At 32.5% G+C, this 27990-nt stretch overlaps 1 protein-coding gene across 1 annotated transcript; it reads right to left on the bottom strand.

Annotated features, from left to right (window-relative positions):
• Positions 1-67: 67 nt before the first annotated feature.
• On the bottom strand, positions 68-27990 carry LOC131930450 (angiopoietin-2-like). The gene is made up of 6 exons (XM_059286942.1): positions 27742-27990; positions 26967-27126; positions 10483-10668; positions 1451-1636; positions 933-1070; positions 68-673 (listed from the first exon to the last, which is right to left on the bottom strand). Exons 1-6 carry the CDS (start codon positions 27988-27990, stop codon positions 108-110), a joined length of 1485 nt encoding a protein of 494 aa, XP_059142925.1. The 3' UTR covers positions 68-107.

The raw sequence follows: 27990 nt of genomic DNA on the forward strand, positions 1-27990 counted from the left end.
AAAACCATGAAACTAAAGGTTACAACTTTTTAAAATGCCTATATAATAGATTAAAAGTAAACAGCATAATAAATACATGAAATGAAAATTTGAAGATCATAATGATGTTAAATTGGTCTAAATTTCATTTCACTGAATGTTGCGATAGAATTGGGATTCCAGTACAAATTAGCTGTACCCCAAACAGCGTTTAGATGACAGCTTAAGCAGTCTCGAAACCACCAGGCTCCTTTAGAGGTTAATGCACAGTTATTAGTATTAAATACGTCGTTATCCCGGTCAAATGTTGTAAACATCATACCATTGTGGTAAGATAGTCTTTCCATGGCATCTCCTGTAAAGCCACCAACATGTAGCCTGTAGCCGTCTGACTCGCTAGAAATGTTGAAGCTGGAATATTTTGCGAAATATTTTTTTTCATTGAAGATCATATCCACTCTCAGTTCTGTTTGACGGTTTGATGTTAAGAGATAAATGTTCTCATTGCCCAGGTAAAAATTACCTAAACTAAAATCACCAAACCCATTTTTGTATTCCGTCCAGTTCCTGTAAAAATCTACAGTCCCAGAAACACGTCTTTGGAAAATGGTCCATCCTCCACCGTCTGTCACTGTGTCACACATGACCTGAAGTCCAGAGCTAAGGGTCACCAAAGGTCGGATCTCGCTCTGGCCTATGATATAAAATGTCCCTTATTATTTGGTTCGTTTTAAACAGACGATTGAAAAAATAGAGAACAAGGAAAATATGTACAAATTGATGAAGTATCTACAGTACATTAGGTAATCTTAATTAAAACATTCATTTGTTAAAATGTTTTTGTTAAGAAACTAATAGTAACTATCAAATGCAAAACATAACAATACATCGTGTACACGTTATTGAAATTCATCAGCAATGACAGAGACAATATATTATTACAACACCTGTACAAAACAGCCGGTCTGTATCTGAGATGGAACCATCAGACAGGACCGTGATGTTTCTGGTTGTGTTACAGAACTTTCCACTAGAGAAAATTTTTCCCTCAACTTTTTTTTGTGAAGCTTTCAGTGGGACTAGCCAGGAACCTGTGACATCAGACAAAATTTACACATTGAATATTAAGATGGGCATCCTTTATCAAATAGTTGTAAGTTAAAGTTCACATAACTCTGAAAGTTTTTAATTCACGCAGCATTCACCCTTTTACTTGAATTATTATTATCTACCACGCAGTTTTCCAGAAGTAAAAACGCTTTAAAAGTACCTAAAAATTCTAAAATTGCTGACGTTTATTCTTGTCTTCATGGCAACCAAAAAATCAAACCCCTTTTTAATGTTTAATACTTTTTTAATGTGTCAAACAAGTAATTACTTGTCAATAGGATTTATTTCTTCAATTGTAAAAAAAAATAAAGAACAAACGCGCATATTCCTTTAAAAGAACATTTAAAACATGTGAACTCACCCAAACTACAAAGTCTTGTGATATTGTTGTAAATGTAGCTGTAGCACGTTTTGTTGGAACTTGAACAAAGATGGGCGCAGGACAAAAGACTGACTTGGTCAAACTCTACATTGATGGGCAGCATGGTCACGTTTGTGTCATCAACAGCTTTATACTGGGTAAATTGTATTGGGTTCATTGACTGGGCTTTAAAGCAAAAAAAATAATGTCTGAAATGGTGTGGTTGGATCGTAATGCACAAACTCGCTAATCTGCACGACTTGAGTTCGTGTCCGAGACTGTAGTCCTTAGACCACCGTTACCATACTATAGTTATCCATGTTTTAAAAAGTTCCTATTTAACATTTAGTTTGTTATTAGGGGACTACAATATAATTTATCACGCCGGGGTCACAGAAGCTGTAAACTTTTAAAACTGATCTGTCGTGATCACTGGCATGCTCATTTACTGAAGTGTAAAGGACGAGGTGTATACATATATATCTATATATATATCTATATCTATCTATATATATCTATATTTATATATACATAGAGAGAGAGAGAGAGAGAGAGAGAGAGAGAAAGAGAGAAAGTGAGAGTGAGAGAGAGAGAGTGTCTAACTTTCTAAAAATATTCATGTTTGTAAAGCTAAAATAATTTTTAGGTAGGTTTGATTTTGTCCTAAAAGTGCAAATAGTATTTGAGAGAACGTATGTGTTCTCCGCACATTAGCAATACCTGTGTTGACTAAGTTTGAGTATATAACCACGAAAATATATAACACATTAAAAACAAACACAACTAACCTTGTGTGATGATACACAGGACTACTATAAAGATCACGGCCCACATTGTGTAGCAGGGCCACAATCCTTACAAAACTTGTGCTGTACTGAGACTTGTAACTCTTACTTGTTTCTAAAATAGTTTTAGTTTCATAAATATATCCATCAAATCGTGCCATACGGTTGGTGCACTCTATACATTAACTTACTTTGCGGTTGGTGCACTACACAAATTAACGTACCGCGCCGTTAGTGCACTCCATAAATTAACGTGCCGTGCTGTTGGTGCACTCTATTAATTAACGTACTATGCGGTTATTGTACTCGATAAATTAACATACTATACTGCTGGTGCACTCGTTAAAGTAACGTAACGTATGGCCGGTGCACTCAATAGATTAACGTAACATACGGCCGGTGCACTTAATAGATTAACGTAACATACGGCTGGTGCACTCAATAGATTAACGTAACATACGACTGGTGCACTCAATAGATTAACGTAACATACCGCAGGTGCACTCAATAAATTAACGTAGCATAACGCTGATGCACTCAATAAATTAACGTAGCATAACGCTGATGCACTCAATAAATTAACGTAACATAACGCTGATGCACTCAATAAATTAACGTAACATAACGCTGATGCACTCAATAAATTAACGTAACATAACGCTTATGCACTCAATAAATTAACTTAACATAACGCTGATGCACTCAATAAATTAACGTAACATAACGCTGATGCACTCAATAAATTAACGTAACATAACGCTGATGCACTCAATAAATTAACGTAACATAACGCTGATGCACTCAATAAATTAACGTAGCATAACGCTGATGCACTCTTCACAAAACCGTCTAAATAAGAAGTAAAACGTCACACTAATCGTCTGAACTTTCTCCCAGTCTATGAAATTTAGTTGCCATATATTACAATTCTTTTTCTTTTGTCTAGATTTCTTCTTTTATGAAACGTCTGTAAGACAATCAATCATTATAGTAATGATTACTCTAAATAGATTACTGAATGCAAGTTATAAGCTGCAAATATGCTTATGCTTGTCGGGCTACAATCAATATACATTTGTGTTTGTTTAGCATGAAAAATGGCAATTGAAATTGAATATTGACTAAGTTGCCTAGCGATTCAATAATATGTAACTAAGTTCAATTGAGGCTTCATATTGAATGTATATATTTTTCAAAGAGTGTACTTTGTTGATTATTGGGTATTTAATCATTCAAAATGTTTGCTGCAAGGAATCATGAAATTTATAAAACCTAATCACGTGTGTGTGACAAAGCAAAAAAAAACCGACCCAAATAATGACCACTTAAACTGCATTGAGTCAATAGATTTGAACACAATGGCTGCTTGTTTCACGTGTGATTGATTTATTGTTCATGCCAAATAAAAGACATCTCAGGTTACAAGGTCAGGAAAAAGTAGTGTCCTGGTTATCCAATATTGAACTGTCATTTGCGTGCTCATGAAATATGTTGCTATAATAGAACAGTTGCATAGCCGGAAGTAAGACAGGAAAAAAAAGTGTTTTGTTCGTTTTTTTGTTGTTGTTTTTTCTAGGCTAGTTAATAAGCATATTATTTAATGAAAATAAATTGTATGCAAATAAAACACGTCCTGTTTAAACTTAAAGAGCGGTAACTCAGTTAAATCTTTAACAGCGATAGCCAAGTATAAGCTTAAAGAGCAGTAACTCAGTTTAACAGCTTTCAGTGGTAACTCAGTTTAAGAATTCCTAGTGCCACTTTAATTCATAGAAACAGTGTAAATCAAACTATTGCTTTCAACTTTTAAAAGATTTATCTTATTTATTCCACTTTATCTGTGAATTAGAACTTCTTTTCCAAGTAGATCATGATTTTTTATGCCGAAAAAATCCTGGACGTATAGCCGCTACCTAGATGATGTGTTGACAGTTTCTCAGATTTTGATGTCACTTTATAGTAATGTTACCCTGTAATGTTACCCTGTAAAAAATACTATTTTGCCTACTATTTTATCACAAAATAATCTTCAACAGTCATAGATTTACAAACGTATATTAGAAAATTTACCTTGATAAAGATTTGGCTTGGTCGTGATTTATCGCGACAATCAACAATTATTAACATACTAAAGATACAACTCTTACATCAGTAACCGGTATATAATTTTACCAGTGTCAGCCCACGCCCCTTCTAATAGAAAAAATAGTTTGAAAGAAACACTAGCTGTATGATTGAGGTTTAGCGGCAAAAAGTAGGGTGGAGGGTAGGGCAATACAAATTGTGGGAGTGAGGGATGGAATAAATTTTCCGGTGAGACGGGCGGGCACTGGTGAAAGTTTATTTTTTTAACTCTAAATGCGACTTTTGTCAAGTTTTAGCATAAGTGCCAAGTCTAGGCGTATGACTACGACTATGTTTAGTATGAATGTATAGTAACTACGTGTTGATTAAGATTAAATCCGATTAAAATGCCAATTCTGGATACAAATCCGTTTTCAATTATATTTTTCGTTTCCTGTTAAATTTGAAGTTGCTGTCGTGATTTTTATTTTGATTTCGGTTTAGAGAAAAACAAATACTATCAATTTAGAGCCCTCAACGGGCCATTTACCTAGTCTATAATAATAGTTTCGCTATTCTGTCAGTGAAAGACTTTGACGTCACATGGAACATATAGAATATTTTCAAAGGAAAACAAAATATTAAGCCTACTGTTCTAAAGCCAGAAAAGTACACACAATAATAAATACATAAAAACGTTTATAATAACAAGCTTTCATAATTGCACTAAAAAGAAGAAAATAATACAAATTTTATTAAACATAACATAATTTTAAAAATATAATAAATCTGCGGTTACTTTAAATATATAAAAAAATTACTTTCTTTAAATATAATAATGCACTACTATTTATATCACTATGAATAAAAGCTTGGGCCGCTTGTTTAAATACTTATTATTATAAATTAAAAATCAAATGCCGAAAAAAATACCACAACAATAATGACCTCATTGATACTTCATATTAAAGATAACCGTCTAATTTATTTGGCAAATCTAAAAGTGGTCTGTATGTAGAGTTTTTTATGCCCCCCCCCCCCCCCTCTCACTGTAGAACGTCTATTGCCTCTCACCTTTTTTAAAAAAAAATTAAATTTCAATAGAAAAATTATACTTTTACCAGTGTCAGCCCTACACCAAGGAGAATTTCCCATCTCTCCCAAAAAATAACAAATAATAGTTTCAAATGCACCCTCCTCCCCCCCGGAGAAAAAAATTAAAAATGTCTGAAAGAAATACTGTATGCATAATAGAGGTTTAGTGGCCAAAAGAAAGAATTATAGCCTATTTCATGACGTAGCAGGTAAATCATTAAGGTAGTTCAATTGTACCTGCATCAAATTCTGTCAATACTTCTATAATGATATCATACTACATGAACCTAACATTCTATTGAAAACAATTTTTGTTTTGTTCTTTAGATGCTGATTCTTTTATATCTTTTATTGGGTTAGCAGGTCTATCAAACCATCGTAAATCAAATACATGAGACTGTTTTGTCAAAAATCAATACTATTGATTATTGGCTATTGATCTCTTACACTAGCCCACCTCACGTTTTTCACATAACATCTCACAACTTGTCTGATCTTCAATGTCTGCTATCGATCAAAAATGCTTTGTTTAAAAGCTTCGACAAGTTTTCAGTAATACATTTTTACAATTTGACTTTCTGTAAAATATCTTGATAATTTTTCAAAACTTTTTCCAATTTTTGTTTCTCCATCTTTTATAATCGGGAAAAGTGAATTGGACCACAAAGACTTTTAATAAACAAGAACGTTTAAAATTGTCAGCCGAGTCGGACAAAGAAACAATATATTGCTAATTTTCTACTTTTGAGTACGACCTAAACAGATGGGTTTTGTTTTTGTTTGTTTCAAGCTGCCAAACTGTAATTCTAGAATCTTGGAAATGTTTAAGGTCTGAAACAGCAATGGGATGTTAAAGTAGGACCTTACTAACGACAGCTGCTGCTTTCTTGAACTGATGCATCATCCTTTGTTCTAGTGTTAGAACTATCCACTTTCACACACTTATTCAAACTATCAACCTTTGTACTAGTATTGAAACTATCAACTTTCACACATTTATTTAAACTATCAACTTTTGTACTAGTATTAAAACTATCAACTTTCACACACTTATTCAAACTATCAACCTTTGTACTAGTGTTAGAACTATCAACTTTCACACATTTATTTAAACTATCAACTTTTGTACTAGTATTAAAACTATCAACTTTCACACACTTATTCAAACTATCAACCTTTGTACTAGTGTTAGAACTATCAACTTTCACAAACTTATTCAAACTATCAACCTTTGTACTAGTATTGAAACTATCAACTTTCACACAGTTATTCAAACTATCAACCTTTGTACTAGATTTGAAACTATCAACTTTCACACACTTATTCAAACTATCAACCTTTGTACTAGTATTAATACTATTACATTTTACAGAACTATCAACCTTTGTACTAGTATTAAAACTATTAACTTTCACACACTTATTCAAACTATCATCCTTTGTACTAGTATTACAACTATCAATTTGTATAGTATTGGTTAAAATATGAACACATTTCTTATACTAATTGGTAAATAGATGTGAAAAAACCTGCTTTCTAGACATTATGTCGTAATGAAAGGTAAGACGTTTTATGCAGTTTTCTGATGTCTAAAGATACAAAGTACAAATAGCCATAGATGCGATGATACAAAGTGAAACCATCCATTATTGTCATGTTTAATGATAAAAGTACAAACATCCATTAATAAACAGTAAAAACAGCCAGTAATGTGATGTTTTATGACAAACAGTAAAAACACACTTTATTGTGTTGTTTAAGGATAAAACGTGCAAACATCCATAATTGTGATGTTTAATGATAAACATAAAAACAGCCATTAATGTGCTTTTTAAAGTTCATAACTACATATGGCCAGTATTGTGGTGTTTGATACATTTCATTTTATTTTAAATGATAACTATTGTGTGTTAAGTCGGGGATTGGACGAAATATAAAGATATGGTGGAGGCCCTATGTTTCATAAGGAGCAAAGAGGACTAAGTCAAGTCAAGTATTGTGTATGTAATTGTCAAGTGATTTGGCAAGTAATTTGCGATTATAGAATCCTAATGAATTAATAGTAAAAAAAAGACAATATTCAATCATAAAATGTGAGAATAAAGGTAGAATCGAATAAAAGATCCTGTTTCTATTTTAATATCGATTTACAGTGATAACATTATAATTCCGAAATACTAAAAATCAGAAAATGCATCAAACTTTTATAATACCTACTTACAAATACGGTAAGACTATGCAAACATGAACTTTTGTTTGTTATAATAGAAAACGCAAGGAACCACCATAATAAGTCTTTAACAAATATTTTATAAATATGATTAGTATGACAAGAAAGTTACATCTATAGAGGATCTAATTTTAACCCTTTTTTTACTACGCACTTTCTACTACGCTTGATGCTTATGTCTAGCTGAAACATCTGATACAATAAACTCCTACATAGTTGCTAACACTCAAAATTGGTGCTATGACTACATTTACTCTAATAGCAGGTGTTTAATTTCTAAGCAACTGTTCCCTCTACAATAAATACACATCAAGACAAATTAGCAACATGTACCATTACAATAGCCAATTCAATGCACGAAATGACACTGTATAATATTATTGCAATCCCTCATACACAGATTCAAGTTCGCCTGTAGCCCACACTTTATATTGAAATACTTTATGCATAGAAAACCACATTAGAGGAGTGTTAAATTGTAAGATATTTTACAAAGGTAAAGTAGGACAGCTAATTATTTCAATAATTTTGGACAGAAAAAAACTGAAAATGAAACATTGTCAGTAGCTTCCTTCTCATGTAAGTCAATGCTTTTAGCAAGTGGATAAAAAACAATAACTTTGTATCTGAACAATTCTTAGGATAGCGTCCATAGTTTCTCGATCCTGTCGAATGTTTAAGGTAATAATTTTTTCACTTTGTTTTACAATATGATTGAATTGTAAATGTATGGTCTTCGGAAGTTTCAACATAAAGATTGTAATGAAAATGTTTGTCACAAACTAGCTTAGGAGATAAGTGGGGCAAGATGCTTCTTTAAAGATGTACCTTTACAAGTGTTAGGTATCTCATATTAAGTTATCCTTTTAATTAAATTGTTTTTTCGTAAGTACAAAGTGTATTTGTTTATTTTATTTTAAAAAGCTATCCAGTTATTGTTTTTTTAGGCTACAAGATACTTATTAAATAAAGTTAACATATAGAGTACAGAATTAAATTTGCCTCCCAAAACAGTGTTCCTACCAGACTTTTTTCTCCGATGGGGGGAGGGCACTTGATATTTTCGGGCAGGGGGGGGGGCTAAACTTCTGGGCTGCGGACGCTGGTACAAGTATATATTTTCTATATAAATTCAATTTCGTTCGAGGGGGTGGGGGCGGGGGCCGAGGGGGGGGGGGTTCTCTGCATCCCCCAAAAGAGATACATGGAAGAAAATCTGCTCCCAAATTATCGCAAGTACATTTGAAAAGGGGTTGTCCATAAACGACATCACACTAGTAGTGGGAAGATGGGTTTGTAATGTTTGTGATGTTGTATGATGAGGGGGCCTTGACAAATGAAGGAATAATACGTTCAGCAATACGATCAACCGCCTTTACTTACCCTAACGTGACTTAGGTACCCATTGAAGCTGGGTTGACTCAAGGACGTTCAAAATCGAGAATTCCGTGTTAGCAGTCTAGCACTATTGATCAAAAATATCTAACGCTAAATTTTGGAAACGTAAATATTCGTTGATTACTGTTCAACTACACAATAATTGCCAGACTTTTTATTAATTAAAGAGTTTCTTGTTTGCTAAGTTGGTGTGCATCAATGGTTTTCTTGTGCTCATGATGTCTTTTCTCCCAGCCGACTATCCCACTTCTCCCGGACTATCCTACTTCTCCCGGACTATCCCACATCTCATGAATATATAATAACTTTCAAATTGTATATTCTGTCAGTCTCTATTTTCTATCCAGAGTGTTAAAAACTGTTTAAACATTGAGCAATAAAAGGTTATTATGGTTTAAAAAGGTTCGAGAGTATGCTACGAAAATAAAAGAGAGAAAAAACAACTTTGTTGATAGTTTTAACTGACGTCACACTCCCCACCAAGCTCTTCTATAAAATTGAATGAAAAAATGTATTAATGGTGGGTTTCAAAAAGCTGTTTTTAAAAGTATGATCGGACTTCACACAGATACTTGGTTTGAGTCCCACAGCTCCAATCATTGAATGGGGAGTAATAGGCATCGTATGCCACACAATCCTCGTTAAACGTATTATCAGGTTCTTCTGAAATTAAATGATGAATTATTGTTTAAAAAAAGATTAAATATCTCCGAAAAACCTAAAAAGATCAGTTAAGTGATCAAAATATAATAATGCTTTTTTTGGTCATTGGGTTCAATAATAGATAAAAGCTTATTAATCCAATTTTTTATAGAGAGATTTCTAGAGTAAAATGTATAAGTGACAATTCGCTTTGAAATTTTGATCACAGTAATAAAACTTTTTAGTTATGAAAAATTAATTCAGTAGCGGCCTTTGTAAGTTAAATTCACAATTTTGTTATCATGTGGTACCCTTAAAACAAATCTACAAATAAAAGAAATAGCTCGAACGATCATAGAGGGCAATTAAATTATATTTCAAAAAATCATTTTCGCAGTGCTATATTGTAAGCTTATCAATAACTTTTCGTATTACCATTATAAACCAGTTATTTTGTTATCTGATTTGGCAGATTCACAAAAAATTCTATACTAGTGCAGAATGTCTATAATTAAAACATATTTAGAAAATTAACTGTTAAGTTATATGACCAGAATTATATTAGTAACTTTAAAAAAAAAATATTGAGTTCAACAATGTATTTATTTGTTAAATTTTATTTTTTGCTGAGCTTCAGAAGTCAAAAATATTTTTTTTTAATTTTACGTCTAAATTTTCAAATTCGCGAGAAATATTTAGTTAATTTTAAACATTACCGTCCATAGTTTGGTTCGCAGCTTACCTAACGAATCAAAATGCATCTTATCGATAACTTAGGTGCTATAATGGTATATGAAACAAACAAATCATTAACTCACTATATGGAAAGAGAATTTTTCTATGTTCAGTGGTTAATATGGACTGGTCCAAGTCCCACACAAATTGGCCCTCTACTGCCTCGTCGGTTAGACCAATCCAGAGGTTTTGGCTGCCACCAATGTGCTCGATAATTGTTCTCTTCTCTATCGTATTTTGTGTCAGGGAATAGAGATTTGATCCCATGTCTGAATATAGTTATTTACACATATATAAAAATAAATAAATAAATATATATATATATATATATATATATATAAATATAAATAAATATATATATATATATATATATATATATATATATATATATATATATATATATATATATATATATATATATATATATATATATATATATGTATATATATTTATATATTTATATATTTATATATATATATATATTTATATATATATATATATATTTATATATATATATATATATATATATATATATATATATATATATATATATATATATATATATATATATATATATATATTATATATATATATATATATATATATATATATATATATATATATATATATATATATATATTTATATATATATATATATATATATATGCCTATATATAAATGATGAAGTTGGGTAATTTTTATGCCTTTAGGAATAAAAAGTTATTGTAAGACAAAACTTAAGTCGGATACAGTTTATTATTACTTTGAATCTACCTATATTGTAAACTAGACAACAAAGTAATCTATATTTTTTTCTGGTAAGTCATTACCAAGCAATTATATATATATATATATATATATATATATATATATATATATATATATATATATATATATATATATATGCTTATATTATTTCTAGGTGTTATTAAAACGAGTTTGAATTAAAATTCAATTAGAACTCTTGCCGTTACAGGCCGTACGTCCAGTATAGAAATCTGTAGCGACCGATGACTTGTACACACAGACACTGACGTTGTGTTGTGTGACTACGAAAAATTGGGCCGTCGTGTTACAGAAATATCCAGAGGAATGAAACGGTTGTTGGTCTGTTGCGTTCTCTAGTCCTAGCCGGGGTACCACCCAAGAACCTAAAGTAAAATAAATGAAAGCACAAATAATAGAGGAAAGGGGTTATCCATAAATGACGTCACTCTTTTTTTGACGATTTTTACCTCCCCCTCCCCTCCGTCACACGTCGTCACAAAAATCCAGACCCCCGCATAACATGACGTCACACCTCAGTCTACAACCCCCCCCCCCTCAAAATTGCAGTTGAATTTTTCTTTAAACATCGATATTTTTCCAAAGTCTTGTCTGAACTCTGTCAAAATAGAGGATTTTTAATCCATTCCTACTTAAAAAGTGTTCTAAAACGCGAAATGACGACTAAAATTCGTTTTCTAGCATTGCTTTTTTTAAAATGCAAAAGTGAGACGTCGCACGATCTGACCCACCCACCCCCCCCCCCCCCCCCTCTCCCCCTCATCACACACCGTCACAAAATTACGGATCCCCCATCCCCCTACGAGTGTGAAGTCATTTATGGACGACCCCTAATGTATGTTTTAAAATTATTATTGGTTTTGACATTTGTGTAGAGCAGGGGTCTCCAAAATTTTCAGTCCGAGGGCCGCATTAACAATCAAATTTCAAATTTCAGTTCGGGGGCCAGTTTCTTCCAGGCATGTCATTGATTTTTCTGGGCAAAGTTCCTCAGCCATCACCAACAAACGTTTTTTCCGTGGACAAAAACATCTCCGCGGGCCGGATGAGACGACATCGCGGGCCGCATCTATCCCGCGGGCCGTAGTTTGGAGACCCCTGGTGTATAGTATATTTGATTTGTTTGTTTTTTTTATTAAAAAGATAAATGCCATTAAGTCAGAATCTTTTGTGGATATTGTTACATAATCCTTAAATACTTTTTACTCATAATATAAGCTTATTCAATATCAAACTTCGTGCTAAAAAAATAAAATAAAAAAAAAATTCATAAAAAACGTTTTAATAACAAGCTTTTATGTAATGATGCACTAAAAAGTAGAAAATAAATTATAGACTACTATTTAAATAACTATAAAGAAAAGCGTGGGTCACTTTAGTATCTATTGGATACCTTTACTAATGTTAAGGAAGACACCCACGCTTTTCTTTATAGTTATTTAAATAGTAGTCTATAATTTATTTTCTACTTTTTAGTGCATCATTACATAAAAGCTTGTTATTAAAACGTTTTTTATGAATTTTTTTTCAGTACTTTACATGTTTTATCTACAATAGAGTTACATGACTAAAAACCATTGCGCGCCTACTGAATATCACGTTCAGTAGGCGCGTAATGGTTTTTGAACGCAGCCATTACGTGGTCGTGATGGCGCAGCTATTGATGACGCGTGTGGTGTGGTTGGCTAGACATGCCTACTAATTCGGTCCAAATTTTAATTAATTCGTAAAAAATCAATTAGGCATCCAATTAAGTCAAATTTAGTTTCAGATTGCATTGTCTTCATGTCTTGACCCACGTGCCAACTGTGAATCGTGTCGGTCAAGTAGAACTGTCCGAATTTTCACTCCTGCGTTTCCGTCTAGACTGACGACTGACGACTGACGACAGAGGAAGTGAGTTAAATAAAAGCTTGTAATAACATGCAGGCCTAATCGACTTAGGTTTGTTTCTAGAATATTGTTAATGTTATTGATTCTCGTACATGACTTTAAATTAAATATTTGAGTTGACTTGGAATACCTATAACCACATCCTGTCTCTGTATTTAGTTCTAATTGTTTAAGTCAGATACATTTGTATTTAAAACAGTTAAAGTTCTCTTCATATTGATGCATTTTTTTGTTTTAATTAATATTCTCTATTTAACTTTGAAAAAAAGTACATAAACGACTGTTATAAGAAGTTTACCTAAGTGACACTCCTGTATCGTCTTGTTGTACCTAAAGCTAAAGCACATGTAGGGGTAGGTGGAGCAGATTTTCCCACAAGTCAAAAGGCTCGCGGCATGAACTTTCATCCCCAGTGATGCCATAGATAAAGCATTGCTTGTCACTTTCTCGTAGTGTTTAGTTACAATATCGTAGAGTGAAACGGGTGCTAAATGAGAAAGTTTTTTGTGCTACAATAATATAATACTTATAACAAGGAAATATAAACAAAAGAAATAATTTATATTTACTAGACAACCCAGCTTCTCGCTGGAAAACAATATGTCGCCTACATTACATAACATCAACTAATAGTTGTACTTTGCGCTGTTTCCGTTTTCTCAAAATAAGCAATTGTAATTTATTTTTAACTTTTGAAAGCAAAATTCGAACACTTCAAACTTTTCACGTAGGTCAAGACTCAAAGACACTTTTTTTGACATAACATGTTACTTAATTTATTGATTATTTGGAAAATAAACAAGGTTTTTATAAAGTGCAAATGTTCTACATTATTATATACATGTTCTTTACAGTTCATTTGGTGCGCAATTAACTTGAAGGTGATTCTATTGTATTTAAAAATATATTTAAAAATTTACTTACCCATCACAAAGCATAGTATTACCATTCCAACAAGAACAATTTCAAAATATATTTGCATATGCATTTTTTCGTTTTACTTCTGCAATATTTTTGTCGCTCCCTTTTTATGAATCGAAGCGTAATATAAACTTCCTTTAACAGATTTTATTATACATAGGTATTTTTTTTTTTAAATATGGTAGTTATTGTTACGTTTTTTAAATCCAAAACCTGCCGAAGCTTATATCACTCATACCTTCGATGTATTTTTTCGATGTGCAAGTTTATGAATGTTTGTAGTTTCTTCAACTTATATTTAGAGCGTGACGTATAAATTATTTAAAACGCTGTTTACAACGATGAAGATTATTGGATTGTGGTACGTATATCTTTCAAAGATCTTAAAATATTTTTGGTCTCATAGTTAAATGGTTAAATTATTATTTATTAATCCATCTGTGAACACGTTTTCAGAAGGTTCAATACATTCATCGTAGTTTAGGCGAACATTAGGAGCGGGCTTAAAACAAAGACTGAACTACTTTGCCTATTTACTCTGCTATTTGATAATTAAAGTGTTTCGTGAAACTTGGCTAGAAAAGTAGGCGCACTTAGTCTAAAACTACATAGTAGTTTTTTCATGGTAAAATACACTAACGTAGTTCTAAACATAAACCCAGTGGCGTAGCGAGAACGGGTGTCACTCGGTTCGGCACTTAATGGTGTCAACCCCCCCCCCAGAGGCGTAGCGACCCTTCTCGGGAACAAACTTTCAAATTTTCGATTTGCATCCCTCTTCCTTCAAATTTTCGATTTGCAACCCCTCACACTTTCGATTTACACCCCCACCCCTCGAACTTTCGATTTACACACCCCTCAAGTTTTTCTCTATCTTTTTTGCCTTGGTGTCACCACCCCCCCCCCCCCCCTAAATGGTGTCACCCGGTGGGATCCACACCCCCGCCCCCCCCTCGCTACGCCTCTGCCTAACAATAACATTAAATCTAAACTTAACCTGTACTTAACCTAAACTTAACCTAAACTTAACCTAAACCTAAACCTAAACCTAAACCTAAACCTAAACCTAAACCTAAACCTAAACCTAAACCTAAACCTAAACCTAAACCTAAACCTAAACCTAAACCTAAACCTAAACCTAAACCTAAACCTAAACCTAAACCTAAACCTAAACCTAAACCTAAACCTAAACCTAAACCTAAACCTAAACCTAAACCTAAACCTAAACCTAAACCTAAACCTAAACCTAAACCTAAACCTAAACCTAAACCTAAACCTAAACCTAAACCTAAACCTAAACCTAAACCTAAACCTAAACCTAAACCTAAACCTAAACCTAAACCTAAACCTAAACCTAAACCTAAACCTAAACCTAAACCTAAACCTAAACCTAAACATAAACCTAAACCTAAACCTAAACCTAAACCTAAACCTAAACCTAAACCTAAACCTAAACCTAAACCTAAACCTAAACCTAAACCTAAACCTAAACCTAAACCTAAACCTAAACCTAAACCTAAACCTAATCCTAATCCTAATCCTAAACCTAAACCTAAACCTAAACCTAAACGTAAACGTAAACGTAAACGTAAACGTAAACGTAAACGTAAACGTAAACGTAAACGTAAACGTAAACGTTAACGTAAACGTAAACGTAAACGTAAACGTAAACGTAAACGTAAACCGTCACCACCACCGCCAGCACCACCATCATCACCAACACCAACACCAACACCACCACCACGCATAGAACATAGAACATAGAACATAGAACATAGAACATAGAACATAGAACATAGAACATAGAACATAGAACATAGAACATAGAACATAGAACATAGAACATAGAACATAGAACATAGAACATAGAACATAGAACATAGAACATAGAACATAGAACATAGAACATAGAACATAGAACATAGAACATAGAACATAGAACATAGAACATAGAACATAGAACATAGAACATAGAACATAGAACATAGAACATAGAACATAGAACATAGAACATAGAACATAGAACATAGAACATAGAACATAGAACATAGAACATAGAACATAGAACATAGAACATAGAACATAGAACATAGAACATAGAACATAGAACATAGAACATAGAACATAGAACATAGAACATAGAACATAGAACATAGAACATAGAACATAGAACATAGAACATAGAACATAGAACATAGAACATAGAACATAGAACATAGAACATAGAACATAGAACATAGAACATAGAACATAGAACATAGAACATAGAACATAGAACATAGAACATAGAACATAGAACATAGAACATAGAACATAGAACATAGTACACAGTACACAGAACACAGTACGCAGAACGCGGAACGCGGAACGTGGAACGTGGAACGTAGAACGTAGAACGTAGAACGTAGAACTTGGAAAGTAAAACGTAGAACGTTGAACGTAGAACATTGAACGTTAAAATTGAACATTGAACAAAGACGTTGAACATTGAACATTGGATATTGGGCATAGAACATAGGACATAGAACAATGAACCTTGAACACAGACCTAGTTATAACAATATTTAGAAGACAATAACCAATAACAATTTTATTATCTGGAAAACAATTTATCATTCTTTTGTTGCAACCTCTTTTTGAAAAAGCTTTGACTGAATGTTAACTATACCAGTAATAATTAGCCCTTCATTAATATTTCTTACTTATGAAGGAACTAAAGAAAAACACATAGAACATAATTTGTTTTGTTTTCTCCTCAAATAAGGTGTGCGGTTCTCAAACATTTAAACCGACCAGAACATCGAAATTCGGGGAGACTTACAGTTTTTGGTAACGGGCAATCTTTTTTACCCTGGGTATTTTGAAGGTGCAAACAAGTTAACTTTAACGACAAAAACAAATTAACCCTGCAATGAGCAGTGTATTTATAAAGTTGTAAAATAATTTAAATATTTTATTTTCAAGCAAGCAGAATTTCCATTTGTTTTATTCTGCTAAAAGCAATGGTTAACATATCCTAAAACAGCTTTATAATTAAATGATAAATAATTTGATTAGTAGTTACATCTCTTGAGGTGTTATAATAGTCTTCTATTTAGCTTGCGTTTAGCTTACCAAAAACAAACTATATATATATATATATATATATATATATATATATATATATATATATATATATATATATATATATAAACATATATATATATATATATATATATATTGAGTTTACAAAAGAGCAAAATTAGAGATACAGTTATTTTACTAAAGATTGTGGTGGGTAACATATTTACTATTTTACCCACCACCGGCTCCAACACTAATCGTTAATGCCAACTCAACATAAAAGAATCCTAAACTTGTGTATAACTTGCTGTTGTTGTAGCTAAATCTATCTTTATACTACTAAAACTTTAGTTCTTTTCAAGTTTGCATATGTTTTGTTTAATTTTTAACTTATTTTATTTTTTGTGTCTGTTTGGTTACACGAGAGCATCTGCAGTATGTGTAGAACTGTAAAATACGTATTTATGTAGAGAATAATGTTCTTTTTTACCAAACTGTTAATCACAAATTCATTTACAGATTTTAATTAATTTATTGATATATTCAATGCTAGAAACACCACGTTAATTATACAAGTTCAGAACAATTACTTTATTTATAATCACGTCACATGATTCATTTACTTTTTATAACAAACATGGAAGATCATGTTGCTCATTCAAAAGTTTTACACATCATAAATCTAATTTTTCTTTCGGCTATAGCTTTAACCCTTTCAGAACCACAAGGAATGCACGCATATTTTCAAATATATGTGCGCATATTTAATAGTAAAATGGTTTTAAAAATGTTAACGGTTTTTTTTATATCTCAAATAGATTTTGAGATACAGCATGGGACATGTATGTCCATATGGGCGTCAAGGGAAAGTTACATCAAAATGATTATTATAAAGGTGATCAAACGTGTATTTGTTGTTCTGGTACATTGGGAATTAAGAATAGCACTAATGAAAACACATTTATGTCTTATATGAGTGTATAGTCACATATGAATGAACATTTTGAAAGCAGTCACGTGATTTTATGTAATAATAAGCGAATAGAAATCACACATATTGTTAGTTCTCTTCTTAGTCTTTTCTCTTGCACATTGTGCATAACTTGTGCGTTTTTCTTCCTTTGATTCGCCAATTCGTGTTCACGTTGTGATGTTAAAGTTAATTTCTTCCCTCTACGACCAATTCTTGAAGTGATATTTCTTTCATGTTATGCCTAAATGAGAGCTCTCTCTATCATTTGCCTATATTCAAGCTTGGTTTTGCATTGTAGCCAGGCTTGAATTCATGCCACGTCTTAAAGCCTTTTTTAAACTTCAAATCTATATCTTGGTATCACAATATCAACATATTAAACAAGGATATCAGGTTCCGCGGGCTAGTAGTCTTGAAGGTTAGAAGTACTTGGTATCCCATCACAAGTTTCATTCTCAAAAATGTACAGATGTCTTGTGATAATCAGAGCTACCAAGCACTCAAAATAACAAATCTTTTATATGCCAAATATCCTTGGGATCTTCATTACAATCAACATCTATTGTAAATGTCCCATAACCATAGTCAATAACTTGTATTTGAAAGTGTGTTTCCTGAAGCCTCTGGTTGAAAACAATATCTTGTTCCATTATCCTTTTTCCTTGCACGTCATGTTCCATTAACAATAATGAAACGTGTAAGCTTAGAGTCTAGGTCAACACCCCCCTCCGCCCGTCAAATACCCCCCTCCCCCCGGCGATGCTGAAGAATCCTGACCTTCACCCCAAACTCCAACCCTATAGCTAACCCTATCATCAATTCCTAAACTCAATGCTAAACCAAGATGTAGACCTTACACTAACCCTAACCTAACCCTAACATATCGGGGGGGGGGGGGGTATGTCCGAGAGGTAATTGTCTCTGTTAACGCTTCCTGTGAGGGGAAAAATCTAGTGGGCATCGTATATTTTTTGTGCTCGTTGTTCTAAAAATCTTTACAAGTTTACCTCTATTTTACGAAATAACGTGCAGATTAGAGAGAGTATCGTCCCGAAAAATGTTTTAATTGGAATTATTGCTATTACATTATCTAAAAATATTGTACAAGTTCACAGTTCTAGAAATGCGCGCGGTACCAATTCAAGCGTGAAACTTCAGTTCATCATTTATCCTTTATGTACTTACGACAAAATAACCGTTCTGTCATGGGTGACCGATGAGGTTTGCCGTATCAGCCCTTTAATCAGTCAAACACATCCATAATTAATAGAAAGAACTCGTTTGTTGTCGGTTTTTAGCCGGTCCATTGAAAGAACTCGTTTGTTGTCGGTTTTTAGCCGGTCCATTGAAAGAACTCGTTTGTTGTCGGTTTTTAGCCGGTCCATTGAAAGAACTCGTTTGTTGTCGGTTTTTAGCCGGTCCATTGAAAGAACTCGTTTGTTGTCGGTTTTTAGCCGGTCCATTGAAAGAACTCGTTTGTTGTCGGTTTTTCGCCGGTCCATTGAAAGAACTCGTTTGTTGTCGGTTTTTCGCCGGTCCATTGAAACTGGTGCTGTGACACAGAGAATTTCAAATGTATTTTTCCCGTGGGTCTTGGTACCACGGTGCGAGCGGGGTAATTGTACGCGATGCCAAGCTTGCTCATAAGACGAGATGAAATATTGTGATGAGTCACATTATTACCTTGAATAGATGAGGTCATACAAAGAGGTTACCCTGACACTGTTATGTTAGTTAAGTTACTCTGTTCATGGGGCAAGTGAAGTAGAGTTCACATGTTTCTGTGATCACCGTTGATGCCTATCTGTCTTTACTTTCCCTAAAGTGAGTAACGTACCCGATCGGAGCTGGGTGGACTCAGAGACGTTCCACTGACTAGAACCCGGGTTCGAACTCGAGTTAGAAGTAAAGCGCTCTACGCCACGCCATCCCAAACACTACTGTGTGAGGTAACTTAATATTAGCTCATATAAAATTAACGAATTACGTAATGAGGTCATTCTGAGATTTGATTATGTGAGGTAATTTGATAAAATGTCTATGAAAATTACGAAAACGAGAGGTAATTTTATGAGGTCAGTGTGTGATACAATTTTGATGTCGCCTTGAGACTCAACGACTATGTGAGTTAAGTTGAAAAATAAATCGTTCCGCCCCGAACTTAAAAATCTGATATTAAGTAGTTGCTTTTTAAGAACTTGTCGGCATGTGAATAGAGCATTGTTAAAGTATTTCGCTGCGCTGTGTACTAGGTTTAATGACGTATTAAACAGCTAGCTTGCTACATATGATTACCTAATTAAATATGCAGCATTAAAGCATTAACTAGAGACTCGCGAATACAATATCAGATCATATCCATGTCGGTAAAACAAAACCACAGAATTTCTTTTCTTCTAAATATTTAAAGACACGTCTTTTGAAACGACATCATTGATCCGCTGTTCGTGAGAATGTGAACGTGTCTAAAAATGATTAAAACAAATTAGAAGATACTGCGTGCACATTTTAAGCTGTAACTGAAAATAATGATAATAAAATAACGAATTAATGTCGTAAGCGGTTATAATTTTTACTCATAACAACAAATGCAGTCAAACTTAGATTAAAAATATATTGTAACTCACTAATTGCTGTGTTCATTATAATTATTAGCTGATAGACCTTCATTAGATCAATGTAAACGTTGTAAGATCGCCAAATATTATGAACTCACTTTCTCACTACAGGCAAGTTATAAAAATTGTTATCGAAACATTAGCTATGGTAATAAATATGTAAATAGATAAGATCTCAATAAGTTTAATGTTTTTTACAGTGATTAGAAACAAATGTGACTATTAAGCGATGATAGTTAAGATTTTTTAATTCAGAAAAATAAGCTGCTTTATCAGTTTCAGTATACAATGTCAACAACGAAGATCGCTAATAAAAAACTATAATCTAAGTTATAATATCATACTTATTTAGATCGGCTTTATATTCTAAAACTACAATATATCAACAGTTGTGTATGCAAACCATTATGTCAAGAGACAACTAATTTTGTTTCATTGAATTTGCGAACTTGTCATCGTCTTCTCGACGCCTGGGTGAGTACACAACAAGAACGTGACGTGTTCATCACATTTATATCAGGCGAGTCAACCTGTACCACAATGTCTTTCAAAATCGACAAAAATTATGTATTGGTAATATTGTTTGAAGAAGGTGCGAGAGAGTATCGGCAAGTTACTTACTTTGATGAAAACTGTACACACCTGAAATACTTAGACAGACATATTTAAATATTATATACATATACATATATATATATATATATATATATATATATATATATATATATATACATATATATATATATATATATATATATATATATATATATATATATATATATATATATATATATATATATTATGCACGTCACCTTAGCATACACTACACAACATCTGAGCACACATCTAAATATTACTTGATACCTCTTATAATACAATAGCTAATAATTTGTTAAATATAATCCTACTATAACTAGGCCACACGTTATTAATAATAACAGATGCTTATTTTGTATTGTGAAACTATTTTTTAAACGAGCTTGAAACAAAATTGACCAACACTATACAATATATTGGCAAGATATAGACTTAGACACAGTAAAATTGTTGGGTTAACTAAGTAGTATATCTGAGAATTATTTTTACTTGCGTATGTTGTGATATCATAACAGCCGCCTTATTAAATATGTAAACAGCATGAAGCTTTACGTTGTAGCTGATGGAATAAAGTTTAGATTATATGCACGTTTGCAATAAATAATAAGATTATTTATAAAAAATGGAAGTTTGCAAAACAAAATCATGGCAAATAGAATAATTCCTCTAAATATTTAAAGACAAGTCATTTGAAACGACATCATTGTTCCGCATTTCCTCATCGCTGAGTTTAACCTTCACACAACTGGACAGTATATCAGACCACACGATATTTACAGACTTGCTTGAATAAAAGAAAATATCGTGATGTGATACATCTCGGCGAATCCCCACTGGGTTTCCGTATACAGGAAATAAAAAAATAAAAGTATTTTTCTCTCTATTGTGTACACGTGTGTTCGCCTAGATCAGAGGTGGGCAAAGTGCCACTCGCGGCCCGCCATAGAACTTTTTGTGGCCCGCCTTGAACTGAGATTTGTTTCTTGCCCGTGACGGATAATATTTTTATCTTTGAGCGGCAATTACAATGCGCAGGCTGTGAAAATACGTTCTTTTCCACTTTGTTTTAGTTCAATGTAATGTTATCTAAAAAATACAATCCTTTTAATTTGAAGTTTTTTGTTGTGATCTATGAATATGATATTTAAAAAAAAAAACATGCATTTTTTATGTTGGTTTTTTTTTTTTTTTTTTTTTTGCAATTCGTTGAGTTTTCGATTTCATGGTTTTCTTTGTACTTACTAGTTTTTTAGAATGTTGACATGTATTAGTAACAAAAAAATTGTGTTATATAATAAAAAAATTGTTTAAGGATAAAACTGGTTCACTGCATCATTCGACTGAATTTTAAAATTATTAAATTTCGTTATAAAGGACATTTTTAAAAAAAATAATTACGTTGAAGCTTGCAGGTTAAGTGTGGTGTTACTTTTATCAAAAAGCTTATCTTTCTCCAACTGCCCAACCCCATCCACCAACTCATCTTTCTAACTTTCGCTAATTCTGATGAACTGTGTATAATATTTTAAATTTTAATTTTTATTTTGCAATGATTAAAGAAAGGCTGGACACTTTATTTATTCATGCAGGCGAAGAGTGTTGAGTAGCGACGATTGAGATCCCCCACAATTATAATCTCAAAATGACAGCTGCTTTACTCTATATTGTGTTTATTGGACTTGTGTCCCCTTCTGTCAAAGGATAAAATTCGGAACAAAAACAAAGGTACAAAAAAGATAATCCACACCTCACATTAGTGAGTTTAGTTTTGTCAAAAATATATATTGAGTTGTTTCCCTTAGTACAAAAAAAACAACAACAACGCAAAATAAAATGTTAATTTTTGCCAGTTAGCTTGATTAAAAAGGTAATGTTTCAGAAATCATAGTTTAATAAATAAATGTCAACCTAGGCAATGCTTAAATATTATTAGAACCATATTTTTATTTTATAAATATTTTAAAATGTGAAGTGGCTGTTAAACAAGATTTTGACATTTTAAAATAAATTATTGGACTTTCTACCTAGTGTCTAAAAATGACAAAGTTCTATACAGCTTTTAGGATCGTCACGTTCTTTAATTGTGATCTCAATGGCTTGTTCATTGTCACTTTTAATCTTTAAACATTAATACGAAAGCTTAAAAGTTATTTTGAATAAAAAAATTGTATTCGATCTATTTCAAATCTAGTTTTGTATTTTTTTGTCGGTCACATTTTCATATAAAAATCTTGCGTCATTACTTTTTTAAAAATATTACTAATAATCAAAATATATTTACATTTAATTTGTTTTCAAAAAAGCAATTACATTTTCTTTTTTAATGTAATGAAAATGTATAGCTATTTCAACAAAAAAAAAAACAACATTATTTTAACTTTTATGTCGTTTTTATTTAAGACTTAAAATTTAATTTTCACGAATATTTGTGATATTTTGTTTTCGGCCTTGTATACGAAATAATATATACTTTTATTTTTCTCAAAGTACAAAGCTGCTATAATGATGTAGGAGAAGTGTTCTCTGATCACTGCTACTTTGTGTCGTATACATCAACAACATGGAAGGTCTCACAGCATTTATGTACTGAAATGGGGGCTAACCTGGTAACTTTAAAGTCCAAAGAGGAGATCGCTTTCTTAAACAGAATGGTAAAAAAACAAATCAATAAACCATAGCCAAAATGACAAAATAACTTTTTTCTATTTTTGTTTTTGGCAAAAGAAAGTTAGGGAGAGTTCGGCCAAAGAAATCTGCAGATCTATGGTTGGTACCCTACACCCCAGCAGGACAGAGGAATTAGTAGACCTTTGGTTGGTGTCTATAGCCCAACATTACAGAGACATTCTATAGATCTTTGGTTGGTGGCCTATAACCCAACAGAACATATGATTTTGTAGATCTTTGGTTGGTGGTCTATACCCTAGACGATGTGACGGGTTATGATGAAGATGTTGACGATGCTGATGAAGATAAAAATATCTGGTTTAAATATATCGTATGGAGTCATTAATTCCACCGCTTTGTTTGAGGTACCCAACTCACTTAAAGGAAATTGAAATTGAAATTCCTTCTTATGTCCTTGTCGCAAAAAGCAGGCGAACTCTACTTCGTATAAAATTATCATTGATTGGTTTAAAATGACACCTTTTTTGTACTACTTAAAGCACAAGCACTATTTTATTTAAGAAAATAACTTAAAGAGACTTCATTGAATGAAAGATATTATTTTTATTTTTTAAGGTGTTTTTGGGGTATTGTTGGATTGGTTTGTACGCTGAGTCAGTTAATCAGCCATAGAAGTGAGTTGCTTGTATCGTTGCTTGTACACTATTACACACAGCTTTCGTTGTATGTCCACAGTTTTACTCTCAATTTAACTCGTGTAAATGTTTTGTTTTTTATAGTTAAAATACGGTTGAAAATATAATTTTAACAAGCTTTGTTTAAAGATTGGAATCGAATTCCCAGATGGGTTGATGGAGGGGAATTAAACTTCACAAGATGGAGTGCTGGACAGCCGAACCTAAAGGATGAACACTGTGTATTTATATGGTCAAATTGTGGTAGAGTCAATTTCAATCCATAGTTTTAATTTATTATTTACATATTTAAGTAGAGTAATAATCAACAGTAATTACACTTAGTTTTATGTAAGTGTAAAAGAAGTTTGATACGTGTAATTTATATTTTGACTTTTCCCAGATCAGTGGCATGACTACCCATGCACTTATGAAGCTTTTTCATTGTGTTAAAAACCTTTCAATCAGACCCGTTATAAGCTGATCACAAAAACAATAGATGCGGGACAGAAATATGTTGACCAATACAATAAGAGGAGCTTTTTAAATTTTTTTTTACCTATAATCATTTTTTAATACATAAATATACAAAAATATCAATAAAAAGGAGTTCAAATGTATATTTCTTTATCAAATATTTCAATGCATATATTATATGTGCTTAGAGTTTACAATAAAACAAATGCTTTTAAAAAAAAAAATTAAAGCGCTAAAAATAAGAAAATAAAACTAATTTGATTTCTTTTAATAAAAGATTTTGTCGCTCATGACATCTTATACATACTTAGCGATCAAATCTTTTCTGAGAGAAAGAAATTTAGTTTATTTACTATAATTAATTTGCATATTCTTCACTTTCAGAAAATAAAACTTTCAGCGTGGTTTTGTCAGCTTCTCATAAACCAAGTATGAGTTCTGTGTTTTTGCTGCAAACTATCAACTCGATTGTGATTTTTTGGTTTATCCCTCTGTAAGGCAGGTAAATGCTATTTGAGCTGCTTTGTGTTAATGGGTAAGCTTTCCTTTTTTTAAATATATTTTATTGTGTAATTTAGTCAACAACTTTTAGATAATTCCCTAAATATAAACAAAATTTCAAAAAAATATTCTATTCATCAGCAAACTTTTATTCTCAGATATTTTCCTTTTTACTTATTACAGTGCAGTCATAAAACAATAAAACAGTTTGTTGGCGTATTTGTCAATAACAAGGAACGTGTTTTTTTCCGAAAAAAACTTTTATAAAGGTTGATAACTCCAAAAATGTACTTTTAATGAAAATAATAAATCAGTTTTAATGTGTAATTATCGTCCTTTCTTTGGAAAATATTGTCTTCGTTTTAACTTATAGTAAGTTTTCTATGGTCACTTGACAAGAATGTAAAATGGCATTTAAGTGCTGAACCACGTCCAACAGACAAAAAACGTGGGTACGTTCACCATCAAATTTCCCGACCCATCTGCCCGACCCACGTTTTTTGTCATCAAATGTATGAACAGTCATCACAAGAACCTGCACAGCTCGAGGAAGCACAAAATCCACGAGCAGTCATTGGTAGATCCCCTAGGGTCGGAAGAAAAATTTATTTTCTACTTTTTAGTCCACAAGAAAAACGTGGTTTTTTTAAGTATTTTATTTTCTCCTTTTTAGTCCGTTGCTACACATGAAAAACGTGTTTTTTTTTAAAGTTTTTTATATAGTTTATTTTCTACTTTATCTAATGACTTGATTAAGTATGACTTGACTAAGTGTTTTTAAATACACGGACTAAAAATCTTGAGCGACAGATACGCTTTAAACAGAGAAGGGGCGTAATTTAATTAAGTCTACATGCCGTGACCAGGATTCGAACCTGGGTTGTCGCGGCCACAACGCGAAATACTAACCACTATACGATCACGGCCACCGCGCTCACATCGATTGGGGCCGAAGTAACTGTGTCAATATTTTCCAGTCTTGTCGGTATCTTTAGAAATCATGTCCTCAATTTTAGGGTCCTTGGGGCGTAATTTAATTAAAGTAATTTATGTCTCTAATTGCTAGTTTTTATGATTGCATCTGAAATTGTTAGGCGAAAATAGCCTGCATGCCGAATTTCAGATCTCTAGAGCAATCAGAAGTGGGCTAATTTTCGTTGTCAATTTTAACAACAAACAAACGCGAAGCTGAGTTAAGAAAAACGTGGTAATAAAAAACTCTGCACTAGCTACAGGAAGCTCACAAAATTGAATAAATCTTTCCATGGCGTCTCCATGTTCAGTGATATATCTGATTGACAAAGAAAATTGATCCATTCTACTAATGTCGAAAGTTGAATCTACAATCACAACGAAATACCTAGCTATCTTAATTTCACCTACTATCTTCTTAAAAATTTGGGCTGATATAGACTTAATTAAGTCGTTTTGCATACCCGGACTTAAGTATGTTGCATTTCTGTCACCGAAAAGTAAATGTTGTTTTAGCAAATCATCTTTCTTAGAAATGAGTTTAATAAGTTCCAAAAAGTTGCCTTCATTTAATATAGCTTCTCCTAAACCTTGGGATTCACGATGGCCCCTAAACGCCAATCCCTGTTTTCCCAAATAGAGAACTGCATCTATAATACTTTCCAGTATTACTCTGTTTTTTTTCTATTTCCTTCTTTTCTTATGTTAAAATGTCACATATTATGGTTCTGTCTTTGTAAAGTCGGAACTTTGTAATTAAAATTTCTCTCTCTCTGCAATCTTCTGACTTTCAGAGTTTTTATGTTTGTTAATTTTGTCGGGACCTTTAGCAAAGTTCATACAACCCAATTTTGGATCGCCCCAAGTGTCTGACTTGTGTTTAAAAAGCCAACAAGCAAAACAAATCATATAATTTGCCTTGGGCGAATATAATAGCCAGTGTCGTATTATTTCACGACTACATTTTGTATGGGGTTTTTTCTTGTACCAACTGGCACTAAAGTGCCGACCAGTTAAATTTTTGGGAAAATCTTTATAACTATCTTTGAGGCCTGGTTGACAAGGACCAAACTCAAGTAATGCACGTACCAGATCCGGTGTTACGGGTGTTTCACAAAACAAAAAAGGATCTGTAGGATATTCCAGATTTATATCGATTATAGCTTTAAGTTTGACTGGCATTGTACTGTCAATATCCTCTTATAAATGGGTGCCTTCTAAAATGTCTATAGACATTACCTTATTGTCTTGAGTCTCGAAGCCTTGATTCTGCATCTGAGAAGATGTTGTTGCTTGTACATTTTGTATTTGGGTATCTTGAGACACAACAACCTCTGGTTGTATTGTTGTAGCAGTTAAAGGCGTACAGCTTGAAAAATATGTATCCAGTTTGACACATTTTAATGACGATTGTTGGCGATCAGAAATTTCTTTCAATCTCTTCCTCTCCCACCCCGAATATTTTTTCTTTTCTGGTTTCCTTTCCAT

Source organism: Physella acuta, unplaced genomic scaffold (genome assembly GCF_028476545.2).
Source record: "Physella acuta isolate Inbredline_101_S28 unplaced genomic scaffold, ASM2847654v3 ptg001778l, whole genome shotgun sequence".
NCBI classification, from domain to species: domain Eukaryota; kingdom Metazoa; phylum Mollusca; class Gastropoda; family Physidae; genus Physella; species Physella acuta.